This window comes from Alligator mississippiensis, chromosome 5 (genome assembly GCF_030867095.1).
Source record: "Alligator mississippiensis isolate rAllMis1 chromosome 5, rAllMis1, whole genome shotgun sequence".
Classification (NCBI taxonomy): domain Eukaryota; kingdom Metazoa; phylum Chordata; order Crocodylia; family Alligatoridae; genus Alligator; species Alligator mississippiensis.
The window spans coordinates 47,925,158-47,944,983 of NC_081828.1; the positions used below are offsets into that span (position 1 = coordinate 47,925,158).

At 47.0% G+C, this 19,826-nt stretch overlaps 1 protein-coding gene and 1 non-coding gene across 2 annotated transcripts; both read right to left on the bottom strand.

Annotated features, from left to right (window-relative positions):
* Positions 1-4,479: 4,479 nt before the first annotated feature.
* On the bottom strand, positions 4,480-4,640 carry LOC132251085 (U1 spliceosomal RNA). Its single transcript, XR_009462886.1, has one exon. It is a non-coding gene; the product is annotated as a U1 spliceosomal RNA (small nuclear RNA).
* A 1,260-nt stretch (positions 4,641-5,900) lies between these two features.
* Positions 5,901-19,263, bottom strand: SERPINC1 (serpin family C member 1). Its single transcript, XM_006272937.4, has 7 exons — positions 19,010-19,263; positions 15,659-16,043; positions 10,489-10,704; positions 10,223-10,360; positions 8,941-9,334; positions 8,258-8,322; positions 5,901-6,521 (listed from the first exon to the last, which is right to left on the bottom strand). Exons 2-7 carry the CDS (start codon positions 16,037-16,039, stop codon positions 6,348-6,350), a joined length of 1,368 nt encoding a protein of 455 aa, XP_006272999.1. The 5' UTR covers positions 16,040-16,043; positions 19,010-19,263; the 3' UTR covers positions 5,901-6,347.
* Positions 19,264-19,826: the final 563 nt, after the last annotated feature.

A 19,826-nucleotide genomic window follows, 5' to 3' on the forward strand; every position in this document is an offset into this window, starting at 1 on the left:
TCAATCCGCCAGGGGTTATTTCCCAGCTTTGATTCTGGCTCTTTGGAGACTGAACTCTGATCTTTCTCCTAAGGTCTTAGGTTTTTTTGGATGGCCAAAAGACTGAAATCCCTTTCTGTGCTTCTGCAGCGACCACAGCGCTCTTGCTTAGTTACCCCGTCGCTGAACCACTGCTGGGAGCAGCAGCCAAGGTCTGTTTGCGAGTTGATACAGAATTCTTTATTGCCAACAAATGGGACTGGTGCTTCCCCCTCCCAAATCTGGGCCTCCATCCGTTCTCCCTGTTGAATACCCAGAAATGCATGTGCTGAAAGGAGATGACAGTCTGACAACAAGCGTATGTTGGGCCTAGTTTTCATACTCCTTACCCAGTGAATGGAAGGAAAAGGTCAAGTAAGTCTTGTGACTAAGGCCGAGAATGGCACTCAAGCAAGCTGGGGTTCCCTTGCTCAGACACTGACTCGGATAATTTACAGTTACAGCTTTTAGCAGTGACCAGTTTGTTGGATGCCTGACTTGACAGGTCAGAAGGCCTGTACACCTCACTCCCTTTGGGCACCCCAAATCAGTGGCTGTTCTGAAAGGGTTGACAACTGTACCTTTAATGTCACCCACACTATAGAGAGACCAGAGCCTGACACTCAGCTTACAAAAGTGCTTTGTGATCCGCACCCCAGAGGCATGATAGTATAACAGTGGTGAAAGCAAGCATCTTGTTGCCCAGGACACTGCATACCTTATTTAGATTGCAATAAGAATGGCCGTGCCATATTAAAATCAGAATGCATTCTGCGCACTTGCACAGTCACGCTTACTACAATCTTAGTGAAATGCTATATGGTGTGGCCCCACGCCAGAGCCCATTCAAGACTGGTGTGGTGCCTGGGCTGGGACCAATAAGCCAGGCTGGTAGCATCTCCCTGGAACAGCTGAACAGTAACTGAACACATACTAAATATGATGTGGAGATGCTCCTCCCCAAAAAAACCTAACAGCAAATACATGATTGCACACAGCGCATGTATTACTGCTCAAATGCAAGGTCACCATTCACATTTTAAGTGCAGTTAACATGTCATAAGTGTAACAGGCAATAAGGCTCTTAATTGCTGGAGTTCACCATCTTCAGTGGGAGAGTTACAGGTCAGGATTTGTGCTGTTCCCTATCCTCCTTCCCAGTACCAGGCACCTACTAGGAAAACTGATGGGCCAACTGGCAGAATAAATTCACTGGTCCTGGTCAACAACCACACCTTAGCAATTCTTCACAGATGAGCTATTGTGACAGTAACTGCAGCCAAAGGCAAGTTCAGACCAGTGCCCTTGATTGAGGCTTGACAACAGTTTGATGACATTGAGCACTGCCAGTGAGACTGCTGTTACTCGTTTTGATAAGAGATGCATTTGCTAAACAGACCCTGTCACAACCGGCAGTTAGCAACCAGCTTTGGGTTTGCCACAGTCACAGAGTACACACAAGGTGGAGGATTATTTGGAGAATCAATAGTTACTAAAATCCAGTCCTTGTTCTTATTACATCTTCACCTCACATCCATGACTGGCAAAGATGTGCATTTCCATTGCAGTTACGTTACAAGCCAGAACAGCAAATGTGAATCACTGACAAAATGGCTATAGGCCAAGCAAAAGATGATTCATTCAAATGAAACAAGGGCTGGCCATTGGGATACAATTGCTTCTCAGCAAATCCAGCTACCCCTTTAGGCAAGCAAGTGGCACTTACACAGTTAACATCAGCCGTGAAAATGCCAGTGTAACTGTTTATAGTCAGTAACAAAATCCCCCAGCACAACTTACTTTATCTTTCTGTCCTCTCTCCAGTCACTTACAATCCTATTCTGCCCAAAAAAGCACTCAAGCCCATATAAGACCCTTTCTTTCCCCCGACACCCTCTTGCAAAAATTAAAACGCTAAAATGTTAACTGGACCAGGGGCACAACACATTCTGGCTAGAGCATTGCACACCAAGGGGTGTTCATCAAGCTCGTTTAGATGCCTGGTGCTTTGCTGCCTTCCCTCAAATAGGTAGTAGCTCCAGGCTTGCCCTTGGGGGCAAGACACTCTCAGCTCATCTGCAAAAGTCCTAGGGGCCTTGCTAGGCAATAGGTTTTCCCACCTGCCAGTTGCAGACTTAATTATTTTAACTTGTGGTGCAATATGCACCTACTGAGATTCCTTCACTGATCGCTGGACTGTTTGCAAATACTTTTTCCTCTCAGAGACTTTCCTAGCCTCCGAGGTCACAGAACAAGCAACAGAATTAGAAGGAAGGTCCTGCTTGCTCCACTTATTTCTCATTGAAGTGGACAGAAGGGCATCCCCCACTCACACCAGGCTCTGACTGAGATCAGCAGCCTCTGGCTTTGCTAAAAAGATGCATCCTGGGAAATGCAAACTGAAGTACAATGGACAAGGGGAAGATGCTGCCTTGAAGAACAGCAATGGATGCAAGTGAAGGATTGACCACTAATGGAGAATGCCCTGAAAACACCAGAGACTGGATCTTTTCCAGCTGCACACAGCTCCAGACAAGCCCTTTCCTCTTCTTCCCTAGGGATGGTCCCTCAGGCCCACAGAAGAGTAGCAGCAGAGGACGTAAAAAGTTCTCCACTAGCCTTTCCTCCCTTAAACTATAAACAGATTATATTCCACGCTAGGTTCAAACAGGCAGAAGCTAGCAATTTAAGGAATGTAAGCATTCATATGAGTGTCAAGAGATGGCCAGACATTGACACCGACATCTTTTCCCATCTAGATCATACCTTTCAGCTGGCACCATAGCTGTTTATATTGTGTTTCTTTCTATAGTTGTATCCCAGATTTCCTGGAAGGGCTTTGCAAAAGTATCAGCTTGTAGACTCCCTTTCCTTCCAGGCTTGCCTATTCCAACAGACAGTAGAGAAAGGAAGAGGGAACTGTGGGATTGCTTCTAGTGGACGCTTTTAAGGTCTGATTGCCAAAGTAAGTTCTCAACATACTGCAGAGAAGAGTGGGCAAGGAGATGAAAGAGACTGGGGTGACCTCATACCCCTCATTGCCTGTCCCCCTCCCCACCATCAATACCAATCTGCCCATGAGGTAAAATTCCTTCCTGACCCCAAATACCCCAAGCAATCTGCTTGACCTTGAGCGGAGGGGCAAGACACTCTAGCTTCGGTCCCAGCAGGAGCATTGGCACAGCCCAGTCAGTCCCCAACCTTAGCTGTAGCTAACACCCATTGCCTCTGAGAGAGGCTTAAAAACAGATTAACTCTTTGGGTAGCGGTGATATCTTTTATTAAACCAACCAAATCCAACAAAAGATGTCACCTCTACCCAGAGTTAGGCTGCCTCTGTGCTTAGACCAACATGGCCACAGCCAGATCCCTGAAATATGGAAGATATTGCATTTGGCTGTTTGAAATGGAAACTTCACAATGTGAAGAAGAAAACAAAGCAAATTTTAACAGCCTGGACTAAAATTAACATCAATTTATGCCTCTCTCCCCCCCCCCCCATCTGATACCTACAGGTAAATCTGCCTTTGTCTTCTATTTAGTTGGTCTAATAAAATATATCTCCTCTGCCCAAAAAGTTGGTCTCCCTCTGTGCTTAGTTCAACATGGCTACAGCCTAAATACCTTAAAAACACCCTCCCCAGGTAAACCCTCCACTTTTTACTAGCTATTCTCATTCCCTTCCCCCACTCTGATCTCCCATCCTTTGACTACAGCTACTTTCATTCCCCCTTTAGCACGCCATCCAGGAAGAGCACAGGCTGTCTGCAGATGGTCCCTCAGCCTGACGAAGGGTGTTTGTGCCCTAAAGCTTGCTAAGAAGATTTTTTTCCAACTGTTGTGAGTTGGTCTAATAAAAGATATTGGATTTACCAAAAGAACCTTAAAAACACCCTGTTGCTGGGTTTTTGCTTGTAGCCTGGTTGGTCTAAGGCATGGGTTCACAAACTTTGTGATACTGCGACCTTGAGTGCTGGATGGACGGGGAGCTTGCACGTGGCAGCTGCCACGTCCATCCACCACTCCGCGCCTGTGCTGCTTCCCTGCGCTGCAGCGCGTACCCCTGGGAAGTTTGCGGCCCCCTTTTAAGTTGCTCACGACCCCAAGGGGGGGCCCTACCCACAGTTTGAGAACGCCTGGTCTAAGGACATCGGCAGGCAAGGTCCTTTGAGTAGATGTAATATCTTTTTCTAGACCAACTGGTACTCAGTCTAAATAAAAGATACCATTTCTACTCAAAGAAGCTTGCCTGCCTTAAAAACACACTGACGTGTATCTGGGAAAGGCCAGAAGCCGGGAAACCCCCATAGTAAAACAGCTCACTGCCCAGTGACCCGCAGCCGAGGGGGAAACCGGGAGCTCCCCGCACCGCACGCCGCTGACTATAAGCCAGGGGAGGGGAAAGAAACCTCCCAGACTAGTCCCGACCAGTCGGCGCCTGGCTCTGCACCAGAGGAGCCGGTGGAAGAGCACGGGCGCAGCCCCACTACCACAAATTGCGAACTCGAGTTCCCCGCGTTTGGGGAAATCGCAGGAGTCAGCAGTCTCGCGCAGGTAGGGGCGAGCCTCGGCCTGGAGAAACCACCTGCCCGGTCACGGTATTTCCCTTACCAGGTAAATATGCGGCCCTCCCCCCGCCTGCCGCGCCACCCCACACCTGGCCAGGGCGAGCAACGCGATTGCAGCCCCGAAGCGCTCCGCCCCGCCGCGCTCAGCGCCCCGCTCCCACACTGCCCCGCGCCGCCGCCGGCCTCATCTGCATGCGGCCCCGCCCACTCCGCTCGCCTCTGCGCGGGCCGCTGCTGTTCCTGCTGCGGGCGGCGGGGGCAGCATTGCGGGGGGGCGGCCACCCGCCGAGCCAGCGCCGGCTGCTGGGGGAGGGCCGTGGGGTGGCAGAACGGGGCATTGCTCCTAGCACAAAGGCAGCTGTCCTGCGCTCCTGCAGGGTGCAGTGGCCCCCTTCAGGCGCCTCTGAATGCACTCTCTTCAGGCTGCCGAGAAGCCAAAGATTATTAAGAGTTACCCGACGTGGAAAAGAAACTCCCTTTTGCACGAGGGAGGTGGAGGAAGAAGCCTGCCTGATCTGCACAGCGCAGAGCAGCCCTCTCACAAAAGGACTCCGAGGTTCCCAGGGGAATAAACTTCCACCCTTTGCAAAATGAAGTTTCTTTTCTACCTAGGAGAACTCCTGCAGTCTTTGAATTTTCCTCAGCCCGAGTTCTCCTAGATAGAAAAGAAACTTCATTTTGCAAAGGGTGGAAGTTTATTCCCCTGGGAACCTCGGAGTCCTTTTGTGAGAGGGCTGCTCTGTGATGTGCACGAGGCAGGCTTCTTCCTCTACCTCTCTGTGCAAAAGGAAGTTTCTTTTCCACGTAGAACTCTTACAATCTTTGGCTTCTCCGCAGCCTGAAGAAGGGGGTTTGTATCCAAAAGCTGGCAAAGAAAGAAATTGTTTGCTATGCAAAGAAAGACATGTTGCCATTTACTTGGTCTAATAAAAGATGGGCGCAAGGCATCAGTCAAGTTTCCTGCATTGGGGGAAATCAAGACTGCGCCAGCACTCCCCCATCGCCCTCACCACCCTGGTGTGGAGCTGTAGCTCATTCATATTCATTGTAACGTGCCTACCTCTCCTCTTGCCCCAGGGTTGGGCTCACATCAATCCCAGCTGCCTCACGTGCAGTGCCTGCTTCCCCCAAAGGGCACCTGGGCGAGCTGTTCCCCCACTGACTCCCATGAAGCAGGGCTAGGCCGTGGACTCACATCGTTGTGCCAGGAGAATGGTGGGTTATAGAGCAACGCTTGGGTTTTGAGCCCAGCCTGCTCCTGCTAAATGGGCTGAAGAACTTCGAATGCGGAGGAAACCGTCTAATGCGTTAGAGTTCACCTTGCCAACTGCTTTAATGCAAGATGTGATGAGAGTTACAGCTTGAGGCCACAAAATGCTGGGTGGGAAGCAGGATGGCTATAGTCAGCCTAATCTTGGAACAAACCACTGGGGAAAAAAGTGTGTGTGGGGGGGGGGTCTTTTAGATGAAGAAAATGCAAGATGGGAAGTTCCACGGGACACCAAAAGACATCCCTCAGGTGTTGCATCGAACTGATGCCACAGGGGCAACAGCATAACTAATTATAATTCCTACCGGAGATTGAAGCTGGGCTGTGTGAGACAGGGCAGCTACTTCCTGTCTGCTACTTTCCAGAGGCCTTCTAAACTGCTAGCCAGTATTGGGAGAAACAAAGATGTGGGGCTGGGGGTGTTTTATTGGCTGGATAGCCGCACACCAGGGAGTTAGGGCTGGAAAAACAGGGACCCAACAGTGGCTCTTTTAAGGGCAAGGGTTGGCTATTCTGCCCATGAAGACGATGGTGTTAAGGGCAGCTTCCCGGATAAAGAGCAGAAAGGGCCTGTTAGCATTGAAGACCACTTTGTTCAAAGGAAATGAACGGCCTGAGATGGTGACTGCCGTAACTGCTGCTGCCTCACTGCCTTCCTCATTCACCTGCCAATCAGAAGGGAAACTGGATTAAAAAAGGTCTTCTCTCATACCAGGCAGACCTGCACCTTACAGGTACCCTGTTTTCAAGTGGGACCTCAGTATCCCTGGGGGCCTGGCAATCCCATTCCTTCAGCTGGCTGGGAGCATTCACTCATCCATGAAACCTACATTCACCCCGTGGAGGAAGGGCAACTTTCTCTGCACAACACCAAGCCCTGCTGCACCGGCCTTGCTGCAGGGCACTGCTAAGCAACAACCCAGCCAGCGCATTTAAAGAAGGATTCATTAAGTTGCTTTAAAAGCATTTTTTTCCATTGTCTTATGGACCTGAAGCACAAAGACATAGAAGCAGCATGTCACTTTCTGAACATGCTGTTACACAGCTCTTTACACTGAGGGGCTGATGGCTCCATACCTACAAAGTTAAACGTATCCTCATCCAAGCTCTGATGCATCTGTAGAGTTTGATTTGCAAGACCATACATGCACGCATTTAAGTGAATCAGAATGGCGTGTGCATGCCTAAGGCCCCTGACAGGCATTAAAGTACAGATGCAATGAGATCTGATGTGGGGTCCCAAGGATGTCACTTTCCATGCCACACATGCATGGCAGGAGGCGCAGTCGTGGAATCCTGCGTCAATCCCATTGTGTCATTTTGCTGGTGCAGAGGGAGCCTGATCCCAGGTTCCCCCTGTACTGACAAGTAGCAACCTTGGCTCCCAGTCATGGGAGTGGACCATGAGCTCCTGCCTCTGAGAGCCCTATCAGCTGATTGGAGTTCCCAACTGGGGGAGTCCCAATCAGCTGACCAGGGCTCTCATCCAGGGAACACATGGTGCACCCCCTATCTGGGAACTCCAATCATCTGAGGGGCCTCCCAGCCTTTGGAACACATGGGAGTCTTGAAAAGCTCCCATGTGCTCCAGAGGCTGGGCACAGGTCACACATTCAATTAAAGATGGGATAAGAACCAGCCACAACAAAATGCATATTTTGCAGCTTATTTTATTATACCATTAACTAATTGATTGAATGTGTGGCCAGCCCACTAAAGAGATGATTGACCAGTTAATTATGTGTTAAGTGTAACATCTGTCAGGGGCCTGAAACTCACCTCCCCCCACCCCCGTCAGCAATTTGTTGCTGTTGTCAATATGCTAACCATCTTCCATCAACAGCAAGAGGGACTAGGGTCCAGATCCAGTAAAGGACTTAGGCATTGCAACATCTAACACCTAAGCACCCAGCCCCAGAGAGGAATCAAATGTGTGTTTCAGGCTTGCAGGCCCCACTACCTGAGATTGTAGCTGGGCGGTGAGACGAGGCAATGCCTCACTGTACTGGGAAGAGTCGGATGACTCAGAATGGTGATTCAGCAGGCAGCAGCCTAAAGCCAGAGCACACGGCATGCAACAGCCTAGAGTTAGCCAGCATGTAACAGCTACTTGATGACTTTACTGCGTAAGGTTCTTTGCAGACAGAATCCAAACAATATGTTGTACATCTTTATACTCTGGTTTTTAGACCTGATGAGAGCGGGAAGTTGAATTTTTGGTGGCTTTTTACTTTCTCCACCTTCTACCATAGGCTAGAAGCTAGGACTGCTGCAGGACTAGGTAGGAGATGGGTACCACAGTTTTAAGTCCAAATTTTTGTTTGGTTTTGTTTTTAAAGACTAAACAAATTAGGTAAATTAAAAGAAAAGACTCAAAGCGGTGCTGGAAAGCCAGGCTCACCTCTAGAAAGGCCTTGTGGAAAGCATCCGACACATACAGGTCTGTACGGTTGTCCGCAACTATACCTAGAAACCAACAAGCCAGGAACAGAGAGAGAGTTTAAGAGCTACCTGGAGAAGACAGCATCCCAAGAACCAAAGCATTTCACTTGTGCAGCTTATGGGGATCAAGACAGAAGGCAAGAACAATGAGGGAAGGGCAAATGAGACAAGGACAAAGCTTAAGCTGGGTTTAGAAAGAAATTCTGCCCTGCAGTGGTCTCCACAGGACTCCAGCTGACTTCAGTGGAATCCATGAATATCTGTACCCAAGTGTGGGTTTTGGCCCTTAACACTCAGCAAGTTGAAGATGAGTTCAGTACTGGTAGAAGGTAACAACCTGCTGACCTACCTTGGAAATTGATTTTTTGCTACACATTCAGCCCTGACCTGGAGACCCCCTCCTAAGCCCTACCCCTTGGGCAAGAGGGGACTTTGCTCCACATGACCCTTCAGCCAATTTAGGCCTCTGTACAGAGTATACCAGTTAAGCCCTGAGCTGCAGAGAGACTACTCACACTTCTAGCAACCCTTAAAAGTATTTTTGCGCACTCCTTTACCCCCAAATCTGAGGCAACAGCTGCTTTAATATCTCTGCCCCTGTTCTTGGAGAGAACTCCTACCACCCACCCCACCTGGACTGACCTGGCAGCTTGGCTGCTTTTGGTTTGAAAAGATCAAGCAGCCCCATCTTCTGCAGATTCTCCTTCAGGCTGAAGCTGTCTTCAATGCGGAAGCGGGGGAGGTAGACAGAAAGCAAGATCTCTTTCATTGAACTCAGCCATTCCTGCAGCTTCTCTGAAGTCAGTTCCCGCTCCACATCCAACAGCAGCCTGTCCCTGTCAGGCAGGATAAGCACCATGGTGATGTTGTCGCCTTTGTAAGGCAGCTCCAAGATGTGCACTTGATTGTTTTGGACTACAGCGTAATGGAATTTGGCTTCTTGGTACATCATGGGGACCTGGCAAGTCTCACCGCCCACTTTATAGAACGTTTCCAGTTTTGTGTTGTGAACAGGAAACTCTGATTTCCAGTGTCCCTGTGGGACCAAGGCAAAGATAGATGCAGCAGTCAGCTCCACACAGACTCGAGAACCCCAGCCTAAAGGCAGCACACAGGCTGTACTAACCCCACTCTAAACTGCATCTGCTCTCCCTCATCTACGAAGTGACTATCGATTTAGCTTTGCCACATCTCTGCCAGGAAAGTTTGATAGACCAAGCCACAAGCAGGCTACATGGCTTAGCTCCTCCTCAATACTAGGTAGGGAACTCATGACTTCTGTTTCTCAGAATGTCTATTTCCCTGAGTGAGGCTCCTAAATCTCTGGTTTCCCCATGAAGCTGTATTCATTTATCAAAACACCTTGGCTTGTCACCAGTTTTGCTGTTTCTTGCCTCCTTGCCTCTGTCCCACCCAGCCTGGCAATGTGATCAGATGAGTCAGTTCTAACCTGTCAAGGAGCTAGACCCAGTGCTATGGAATTTGGAGCCAAATTCACATCTCAGAACCTTGCTGTAATTTGGGGTATTTGAATCTGGGATTCTGGCTCCATTGTAGAAGTAGGGGCCAAGCAGGGAATTCCCATCTGGAGTCCAGGCTTTGATCCTTCCCAAGGCACTGGGGTCAGGGCTGGGCAGATGCAGAGGTTTGATATGCATCCACTTCTAGGATTCAGTTTCAACTTTTCTGGACCAGGGTTGATGTGTTTGAGTTTTTGCTACCGCCCATGACTGAGGGCTTTGATTTCTATACAAGTTATTGCAGGCTGACAGCTCTGAGAAGTTGCTCCATTTCTTAGAGTTTCAGGGTGTTTGGCTTGGGAGAATGATTTCTCTCCTGACTTCTCATCATCCCTCAAAACCCTGGCAACAGTGCACTCCAAGTCCCCAAGGAACCAGTCTCTCCCCAGTTTCATTTGCCATACCTTAAAGTAAATTGTATTGACCAGAACTAGGACAGTGTTTTCATCAATGACTCCTTGTGGGATCACTTCTGTAATGCGCTTTTCTGTTTTATTAGCGACCCAGTCATTAATGACAGTTCTGGATTGCTCTGGTTCTTCCTAGAGAAAGAGACAAGAAAATAAATGGGGGATTTTCAGGTCAGTCCAAAGAAATCAAGGAGAGATATGAAAATGCCAGTGGCACAAAGGAATGGAGAAAGAAAGAAGTCAAAGTAATTCTAACTCACTTTGAAATTCAAGGGCCAAAGTTTGGCTCCATAAACCACCTCACTGATGTTTTGGTAGGTCTCATTGAAGACCAAGGATTTTTCCCCAAAGAGGCGGTTGGCAGATATCAGCTCGGAGGATTTGTCGGCTTTCTTATATAGTCGGCAGTTCAGCTTAGCGAAGAAGAAGTGGATCTGGTCAGATGTCTTCTCTGTAATGGTGTCAAACTGAAAAACCTAGAGAAGCAAGAACAGAGCGAAGGAATCCCAACCCAGGCTCACCATTTCCTGTAGCAGTGGCAGACAGGTTCTGCTCATCAGCTTTATAGACAGAGGGTTACAAAGCTGCTCACTCAGGACTGTATGGAAGTGGCCACTTTGCTGGCACTCTTGGTTTGTTTTTCCAAACAGGCCTGACCATCAGGCAGGGTTGCCAACCAAAGGCATTTTTTTTACTGACATCCAAAAACTTTTTACTGACAACAAAACTTTTTCATTTGCATGTGTTTTTACTGTCAGTGAAAAAAAAACAACAACTTTTGGATTGGCAGCCCTGTGTGACTGCAACAGTGGTTTTATATCATGCTGCTCCTCCCACATAGATCTCCTATTCACCCCCATACCCTGACTGCCCTCCCCTGCCTTACCTCCACTGGCCCTGCTCCCTGGCACAGACTCTCACCCACCACGTCTCCCTTGCTTCCTGCCCCACAGCTCCATCCATGTCCTGCTCAGCTCAGAGATATCAGTGGCAGTACATGCTAGTGAAAAGGGAGAAGGAGCTATGGAGGCTCTAGTGGGCCAGAAAATCCTGACACTCACTTCACTGCAGGGCTCCAAGCTGGGCTCCCATTTAAACAACAGGTAGCACCATCCTGCTCTCTCTGTCCAGGATCAACATTTGTATTTATTTGGCTCCATTTTGACATATCTTGAAGTGAGCTCAGTGTTTGTTTTTTATGGATGGCTTAATTTTTCTTATGGACATCATAGACAGGCATTTTTAGCTTGCATTTTTTAGACCATCCATAAATTTACAAACAGTTGGCAACCCTGTCACTAGGGCAGAATGCTTAAAATTTGCTGCGATTAAAAACAGCATGAGCATCTTTTGTAGCAAGGCCTGTCTCACTGGGGGAAGAAGCACAGCTAGGCTGAGCCCAGGGTTTGAGGAGTCCAGGACAAACAATAATGGACATAGCTAAGAAGGTGCTGCACTTCTTTCACCTCCTATCCTTCAGAGCTCTTTAATACTCTAAGCCCCTCTCCTTTTCCACACTCAATGCCCCGCCTGTCCCCACCTTGATTGTTTCTTTCCATGGTCCAATTACTACGTTTTTTTTCAAGCCATAAATTATACTAAGAGGGGCCTTGGTCTTTTTGCTTGCTAGGCTCCCATCCCTCTCCTTTCAGAAAGCACATTAAGTTGCCATGGTTTGTGGTTGGATCACTGCTCTTGGACCTAGGAGAGATCTGGATTCTACTCCAGCTTCTGCCACTGACCAGACAGGGAACCGTCAACAAATCCCTTCCCCTCTCTTTCCCTTCCCACTCTACCCAAGTCAAATGGAAGTTCTCTAGGCCAGGCAGTACCTCACTTTGCGTTTGTACAGTGCCTAGCACAAGAAGGCCCTGATCCTGATTGGAGCCTCTAGGAATTACTACAGTGCAAATAAACAGTTAGATGTTCTGTGCAGAACTCCTGAAGGCAACAGGATACTTCCTGGTTTTATTGTATTTTGGTGCACACTTTCAGATCATTTCTACATCATGCATGGATTCTGGTTCAGCATGTGTTGTCTATGGTATGGTGCTGTGAATGTTATGGCACTGTTCAAACAGAGTTAATACTTTATGGTACCAATCACACACTTTCTAGCATCCCCACCAGGGTCACGCAATATGTTGCTGACAAGTTGCTAAACATGGGCCTCTCAGCAACTCCCTACAGTGAGAGAACCTACAATATTAGCTGTAAACAATGTTGTACATGTATAGGTCTGGAAACCCCAGACTTAAGTAAGAGATCTCCTCCCATCAGATAAATCTGGTACATACTGTAGACACTTTCAAGCAGTGGCCACTTTGAAAAAAAAAATGAAGTCATTGCTTTGCAATTAATTTTCTGTAGCACACTGATTCTCATCTATTTGTGGCTGCCAGGTAGGATGGCATATACTGATTTATCAAATGACACCTATTGGGCAATATGAACAGAAAATTGCTGCATATTTTTCTACCAATGCTTTACAGACACAAAATAGTTAATTTGCACAACCCATCTCCAAGGTTATGGAGCTGTTTTTACAAGAGGAAAAGTTAAGGCAGAAAGATCAGGGGCCTGATCCCATTTCTCTGAAGACTCTTCTTGATGACCTCAGTAGGAACAGAATTGACTTCTATAGAGGGGTATGTTCCAATGGTTAGGACATGAGATATTAAGGACTTGTCTATACAGGAAATGTTTCCAGTTATACCAGTCTAATTATTGACTGGTTTAACACCCTATGTGGGTGCCCTCAGTCCAGAACTAGATTGTCTGTTTGGGGATCTAGGCTGGTTTAAGATATACCAGGGCATAAGTTTTTCCACATAGGCAAGCCTTCAAGGCCAAAAACTATTCCACCTCCACGTATGTAAGTGCTATTTACAAAACCTAATGTAGTTGCATATGTGGCATTTATGTAGATTTTAGATCTCATTTCCAACTATGCAGCAATACTTGCCCTTGTGAGAGATCTTAGAAGATTCTGCTATGGCCATGAATACTCTGTTGAGGAACAGCATTGTCCAGGTAGGTGCACAAGCCCATGTAAGTCCTCAGATGCAGTTGGAGGAAAAACTGTGATTAGCAATTCTTTGATGCAAGAGGAGGAGTAGAAGAGCCCTCCCTACCTTCTAACCCAGCAGCCTTGTGTTTAGGGAACTTGGCCGAGGAAACAAGACCTTGGTTCTGACCTAGAGGAGCCTTCAACTTGTCTCTCATTTCCCAGCAAAACCATCAGGTCATAGGGTAGTGTTAGGCATTGCCCAGACCACTCCCCAGTCCTCTTTTTTGAAGCTGGCCCAGTGAGCAGCAAAAAGACAGAAAGACAGAGGGAAGATGGTTCAGGAAGATGGATGCTGCCCTTGAAGACAGGGAGCCTCAGGTTATAGCTTGGGTCTCTTTTCCAAATGGCTTTTCTACATTAATAGCCAGTGGATAAAATGGACAGAGAGCAGCAAGACAGCTTTTATCCCACTGGCAGCATGGCCAGAATGAAATAGGCTTGGCCTAATTTCTCCATCTCTAAAACAGAAATGACAGCACTGCCTCACCTTGGAGGAGTGTTGTGGAGAATAAGTCATTAAGGACCGAGAGGCACTCAGGCCTTGCAGTTACAGGGGTCAGACAAGTACTTGAGACAGACTCCCTTAGAGAGGAAGCAGGTGTCCACACCAGGGTAAGAATTCTGAAATTTCTCTCTCATCACCATGCTCAGAGCTCACTTCTGACTGGATAAATCATGCAGTGACAGGCACAACAGCACAAGAAAAGCACCTGGATCGCAGTTCATGTTCTAACCAGCTGCCAAAGAAGGCTTTGATTTCTGGAGCTGTCCTCTTGCTACAGCCTATGTGGTCAACTGCTTATAAGGCTCAAGCCTGTCCCTTTATTTCTGTTTATCACAACATGCAAAGTGACACTGGCTATTTTTGCTCTTGCCTGCCCTCCTCCTGCTTTGCTCTTATCTGTAGATTTTATGCCTTCTGTATGGGAGCCCACTGAAAACTAACTTCACAGGTTAGGAAACCAGATCTTCCAAAGCTATGAATCACTAGGTCCTTTGCATGAAATTCCCCTTTAGTAACAAAACTATGACCTAGAAAAAAAACCCTCATCATTTGAGCTACACTGGGTTTAAAAAATAAACCAAATAAAGTTTAGTTTCTTCTAAAGGGAATCATATACCAGTGGAAGGTATCACAGATGCAGCCTTCTGAACCAAAAGTCCCCTGTCTAGCCACACAGCAGGAAGCAGTGGGGAAGCTTCTTTGCCAGCATTGCCTCAACTCTGACCTGAAGGATCAGCTCCAGGTGCAAAAGGGCAGCTCCGTGTTTCACTTGGTCCTTGGCCCCTATGATGGGACAGCTAACAAAGGGAGGAATCATGCAGGTAACTGGATGCTGATGCCAGGACACTAGGCTAAAAGCAAACTTTTTTTCACACAGAGGGATGACTGCCTCCTGTGGAGCTGGCTTTAAGAGGAGGCCCAACACCCTTTTTGTTGTTGCTACTAATCGTGTTTCCAACAAAGCAGGACAGTGATCATATCTTGCCAGCCCATTCCATGTAGTGATTGCTTGTGTGTACATGCTTATAAAGGGTTAGTCCAGCAGCACTGGCATCGGTGGGAGTTACACTGTTAAATTCAGTGGGATTATTACAGGTAAGTAAGCAGAAAAGTCACATGGTGGCTAGTACAGAAAGGGTTGGTAGGATAGACAAGGACTACATATCTCCCCATTGTTGCAAAGTCCTGGAGGTCAGGAGGTGAGCCTCCTGCAAAGAACAACCAGTGCTGTTAATTTATTGATGGGGCTTTTGTCTAAACAAAAAGTTCAGCCTGGGGTCTCTGTTCCATCCCTTCCTCCTCATCCCACGTAAACCAGGGACTGCATTGTTCCAGCTGCATTTTTGCACTTATTTCAATAAGAACATCCCACACTTCGACTTCTGCATAAGGATGGTGGAAATAGGGGGCCTTTAGCACAAACCCTGCTCCAAGGTCTGATTGGCTTCCCTCAGCTTCCTGTGTAGAGGCCTATCCCTGCTCATCTAACTGCCTAGGTCCAGAAGAAAAAAGTATTCACCTTCCTTCCTCACATCCAAAGCAGGTTTCTTCTCCTCCAGATGGAGGCTATAACCTATGCATCAGCATGTGCACCAGAAGAATCTACTTGGATCACTGGAGAAGGGTTTGGATTACAGAAACCCAGAGGGAAGTAGTCTGGGTCATCCTCCAGAAGGGTCCTTGTCAGAGACCTGTTTAGCAGAAGGGTCTGTCTCTCAAAAGCTGGGGTTACAAAGGAGGTGATCTGAGCAAAGGAGCCATTAAAAGAGAGAGCTTTATTATAAGCAGCTAGCATTTGGCATCTTTGTTCTAACTTAAACCACAAGGACTTGGAAACTGAGGAGATGCCACTGACCTCCATAAGCTGCTGGAGAGTGTCACCACAGGCACCGAGCTTGGTCATGGCAAAGGCTGTGGAGATACTGAGGGGCGACATGAAGATGTTTCCCTGGTCACTCTTGGAGTCTGCCATGTACTTGTAGAAAATAACGGCAAAGCGGGAGTTGGCCTTTGACAACTCCCAGACCCGACGGTTAGTAAATTCTGGGATCTTATCCTTGGCTTGATCTGCCTCTGGCCCTTCGCCCTCCTGTGGTTTCTTCTCAGGGTTACGGTAAATGCAAATAGGATTCACAGGAATGTCCTTTGGCTTTGCGGTACAGATGTCTTCCACCCGATGTTGCTGGGGAGCAACTGCTCCCCACATACTGATGATCAACACCACAAAGAGATGCATCCTCCTGAAACCAGAAAGAAATGTTACAATCCAGGTGGGAGCCCTGCTCTGGAAGCCATCACTCCGAATAGGCTCCTCAGTGTCATCCTCTCATTTCAATTCTACCTACAGGTTAGGTTATGGAGTAAGGTAATCCATGTCAAGGATGCTATCCTGGTTTGGGCTTTCCAGATGTTGGAAGTGGGACTGATGGACAGGCAGCTAGAAATATCTTGCAGTGGTGAAATAACATACATAGCTCAAACAGCTGTCTATGAAGGTGGAAATTCAAATTCCCTTTGGAAAGGCTTGCACACCTCTCCTTTTATACAAAGGGTGCCTGTTGTATAACTTGAAGTATGGACAGATGTCCATATGGCACTATAGATATTGATCAGATAGATGACTCTGTGTCATAGTGCTATAAATTAGTCAGAACTCTATAAAATGACTCTTAGTGAAACAGGAATAACTCTGAAGTGCTTCACAGTGATGCTATCACTGGGAGGCAGCTGTATAATGATATGCTACTGAAATGCTGCAAAAAAAGTGCTTTCAAAAAGGCAGAATTTGAATTGTTCTATATATATGTCTGTCTATAGGCTGTCTGGACTTTCTTTGATGTTTTCTACCTGTCAAGCTAGAGTCCCAGAGCAAAAACAGAGCTTGCCAAAACAATGGCCCAGTGCCTGGTGTCCAGTTGTTGCACAAGATGTAGAACACATATGATTAACAGCAATTCAATAACAGATATAGGGGAAAGTGCTGTCCTAACCCAGCGTTTCTTTGGGCAATATCTTTTATTGGATTAACTGCATAGAGTAGATTAGGGGGAGAAAAAGTTTCTCAATCCTCCCCAAAGTTCTCCTGCATGGTTGTGTTGCATATATGGAATCATATATGTTAGCTAAAGGTTTGGGATGATGAAGCGCTGAAGAAGAGAGGTAAAACGTCCACTAATTTCAAACCCGAGGTGGGGGAGGGGGGAAGCAGATAATTTCATGCCTAGACACTTTCCAGGAACCTTTTCGAGTGTCAGCAGGGTTGACTTAGCTTGGCCTTTCATACATCATAACTACAAAGTGTGTACTACGTGGCTGTTCAGCTATTGTGAACACCTGATACAGATGAAACCTCAGGGGAAAAAAAATCTTTCCCAGAGGTGAGATTTGTCATGTACAGTGAATGATCCCTGATCACTTCAGACAATAATCTGCCCTGGAAAGCTTGGCAAAGTATATCCCTTCTTCTTCCACTGATGTGCTAATTGCTGTTTGATGAGCAGAGTCCATCCCTGTAGAGACTGCACTGCATATAGAAGTTAGAGAGTGCTTTGAAATTCTTACAGGACTAAGTGTTTTAGAAAGGCATATAATGCTTTTATGTTGACTGGATTCTGGCAAGAGAATGAAGTACATACAACTTTTTTAAATCTGCTTTCTTTCTTTCTAACCCAGTCCTGGAGGAAGGCAGTGAATTACTGAGTCAGCTCAACATTGCAGTTTCAGGCAGTCTCCTGCATTATTAATAGGGAAGCTTAGTAGAGTCAATGTAGCAGGGAAACTGAGTTATGCTAAGGCTTTTAGCCATAGTCCAGGCCTTTCCAGAACTAAGCAACACAATTGAACAGAGGGCCTTCTGTGGTGCTGGGAGATGTGAGGGCTGAGACTGGGCAGCAGGCAAGCAAGGGACAGCAGTTTCCCTATAAGGAATGCGGCTAGCACAGTGCCAGGGGACTGGTGCACCATATAAGGAATGCTTGGCACGAAGCCAAGGGATTGGACAATTTGGGAGGAGAGTAGTTACAGAAGTGATGGACAAACAAAGGAACACACATGTATTGTGTTGCCACTCTGGGGAAATAGGAACAACTTTGGACTTCTTGTTTGAACGAGGAATCCAGAAACTAACATCCCGCACACCCAGCAGAGGATCTGAGGCCGGTACCACCAAAGGTCACTGCTGTAAAGCCTGAATGAACTGCTTGGCAGGTCATATTGCAAGGAAGAATACTTGTAATAAGTCTAGGGGTTACTATTAAAAGTTCACTTGATACCAAATCGGATAAGGGGCCATGTCAATCCTTGGGGGTCTCTGGTAAAAGGAATCCTAGGGGCAAGTCAACACCCAGAATGAAGCATAATGAGAACCTTTTCCCTCCAACCCCAAACGGTACGTGCCAGAGTCAGGCTGCAAACATTAGTCTCTTCCCACTGCTGTAATAGTTACTTTTGCTCAGCATTATTCTCTCCTAACAAAAGGGCATCAGGCATTAGGGTTATAAACCTATGGGGGTTGGAAGGTTATTGTAGCATGGCAGTCCGGGAAACAGAGACTAGGCTTTTTTGTTGCATCTTTTATTGGATCAACAGTATAGTAGGGAGAGCTGTTAGACAACCTGGAGGGGCACCTGATGCCTGAAACAGCTCTCCCAACTATATATCACCAAAAAACCCCCCTCGACTCTGAACATAAATCTATGGCTAATTTGCTAGCAAGCACGACCTGTTGGACTCAGTATACAGTTCTCTCCAGACCATGTCCAGGGGAGCTACTTGAGTCCAGTAAGCTTTGATTTGAGGAGCTTCCATTGGTGTATGAAGTTCACTTTCTGGGATGTTTTATAGAAAGGGAGGACCTCCCCCCCCAGAAAGTCCTTTAAGTGAGGCAGAAAAAAGTGAGTATCAGCCAGTAGAAAATTGTAAGGATCCCTAATACATGAACTGCTTCCCACTCTGTGAAATGGTTCCTCAAAACCAAGATTTTGCAGATGTTCTAGCAAGCAAGACATGACAACCTAGATCTATGGTATCCAGGCAGAACCCTACAAAAAGAGAGCCTCAGCATCAAACACACCATCAAAGAAATCAGGACTCTCACAAACATACAAGTAGTGGTGAGGGGTTCCTAAGTTCCCACAAAGGGAAATGAATCCATGTGGAGATAGGTTAACAAACAAAAAAAACATCACTGGAACTTAAGTCCTCTTACCTGCCTCTGGTGTCTCCAATGCTTTCCCTTGAGGATGTGATACAAGATAGTAAACAGGATTTCTTTAGCTCAGGGAAAATAAAAGGGAGTCCAAACTAGTCCGTACTAGCTTCCACACTGAGTTTGTACACTTAGCCAGAGCTCAAAAGGAATGCAGGAGGGCAGGAGGTAGAGTGGGATGTCAGGGGTCAAAGGTGGATGACCAGCTAGGGAAGGTTGAGCAATGTTTAATTTAAGAGAAGTTTTGAAGTTCAACCTGATGAGAGAAAGTTTGATCAACTTCTCTAGGCAAACTGCAGGCCTGCTACCCCCCCCCCCCCCCCAGCCTATGCTGATAAAACAATGGGAGAAATGTTCAATAATTCAAATGCAGATTTAGAAAACACCTTTCTCCAGACATTTTGGTCTTCTGTAGCTCAGGATAGTAACTCTCTCCCCTACTCCTCCCAAAACAACCAGAGGCAAGATTGCTATGCTTTGCCTTCACAGGCTCCTGTCCCCAAGTTTGCACCTAATAAGCTGAAGATAATGATCCCCCCCCCCCCCCCCGCTACACACAAACAGCACTGATGAAAGCTGGGTGTTGAAAAATGTAACTTAATGACTGCAGATGCAATTCCTCTGTAATTTTAACATCATAATCACCACTTCATGAAAAATAAAAAAGAGCCATTTGGTTGGGGTTGTACACAAGTGTCAGCGCCAGAAAAAAAAATCCCTCTCTTGCTGATGAGATGCCGTGCTACTGGGTTCTGTACTGGGCCCAGTCACTTTCTGTAGAGCACATAGCTGAAAAATAGTGGCTGTTAAGCCATGC

Coding starts and splice junctions, on each gene's coding strand:
- SERPINC1 (XM_006272937.4), bottom strand. CDS start 16,039: ATGCATCTCTTTGTGGTGTTGATCATCAGTATGTGGGGAGCAGTTGCT. Junction 10,705..15,658: donor CTCTCCAGCAGCTTATGGAG/GTCAGTGGCATC, acceptor TTGCTTCTCTAG/GTTTTTCAGTTTGACACCAT. Junction 9,335..10,222: donor TCAATACAATTTACTTTAAG/GTATGGCAAATG, acceptor TTGGTCCCACAG/GGACACTGGAAATCAGAGTT.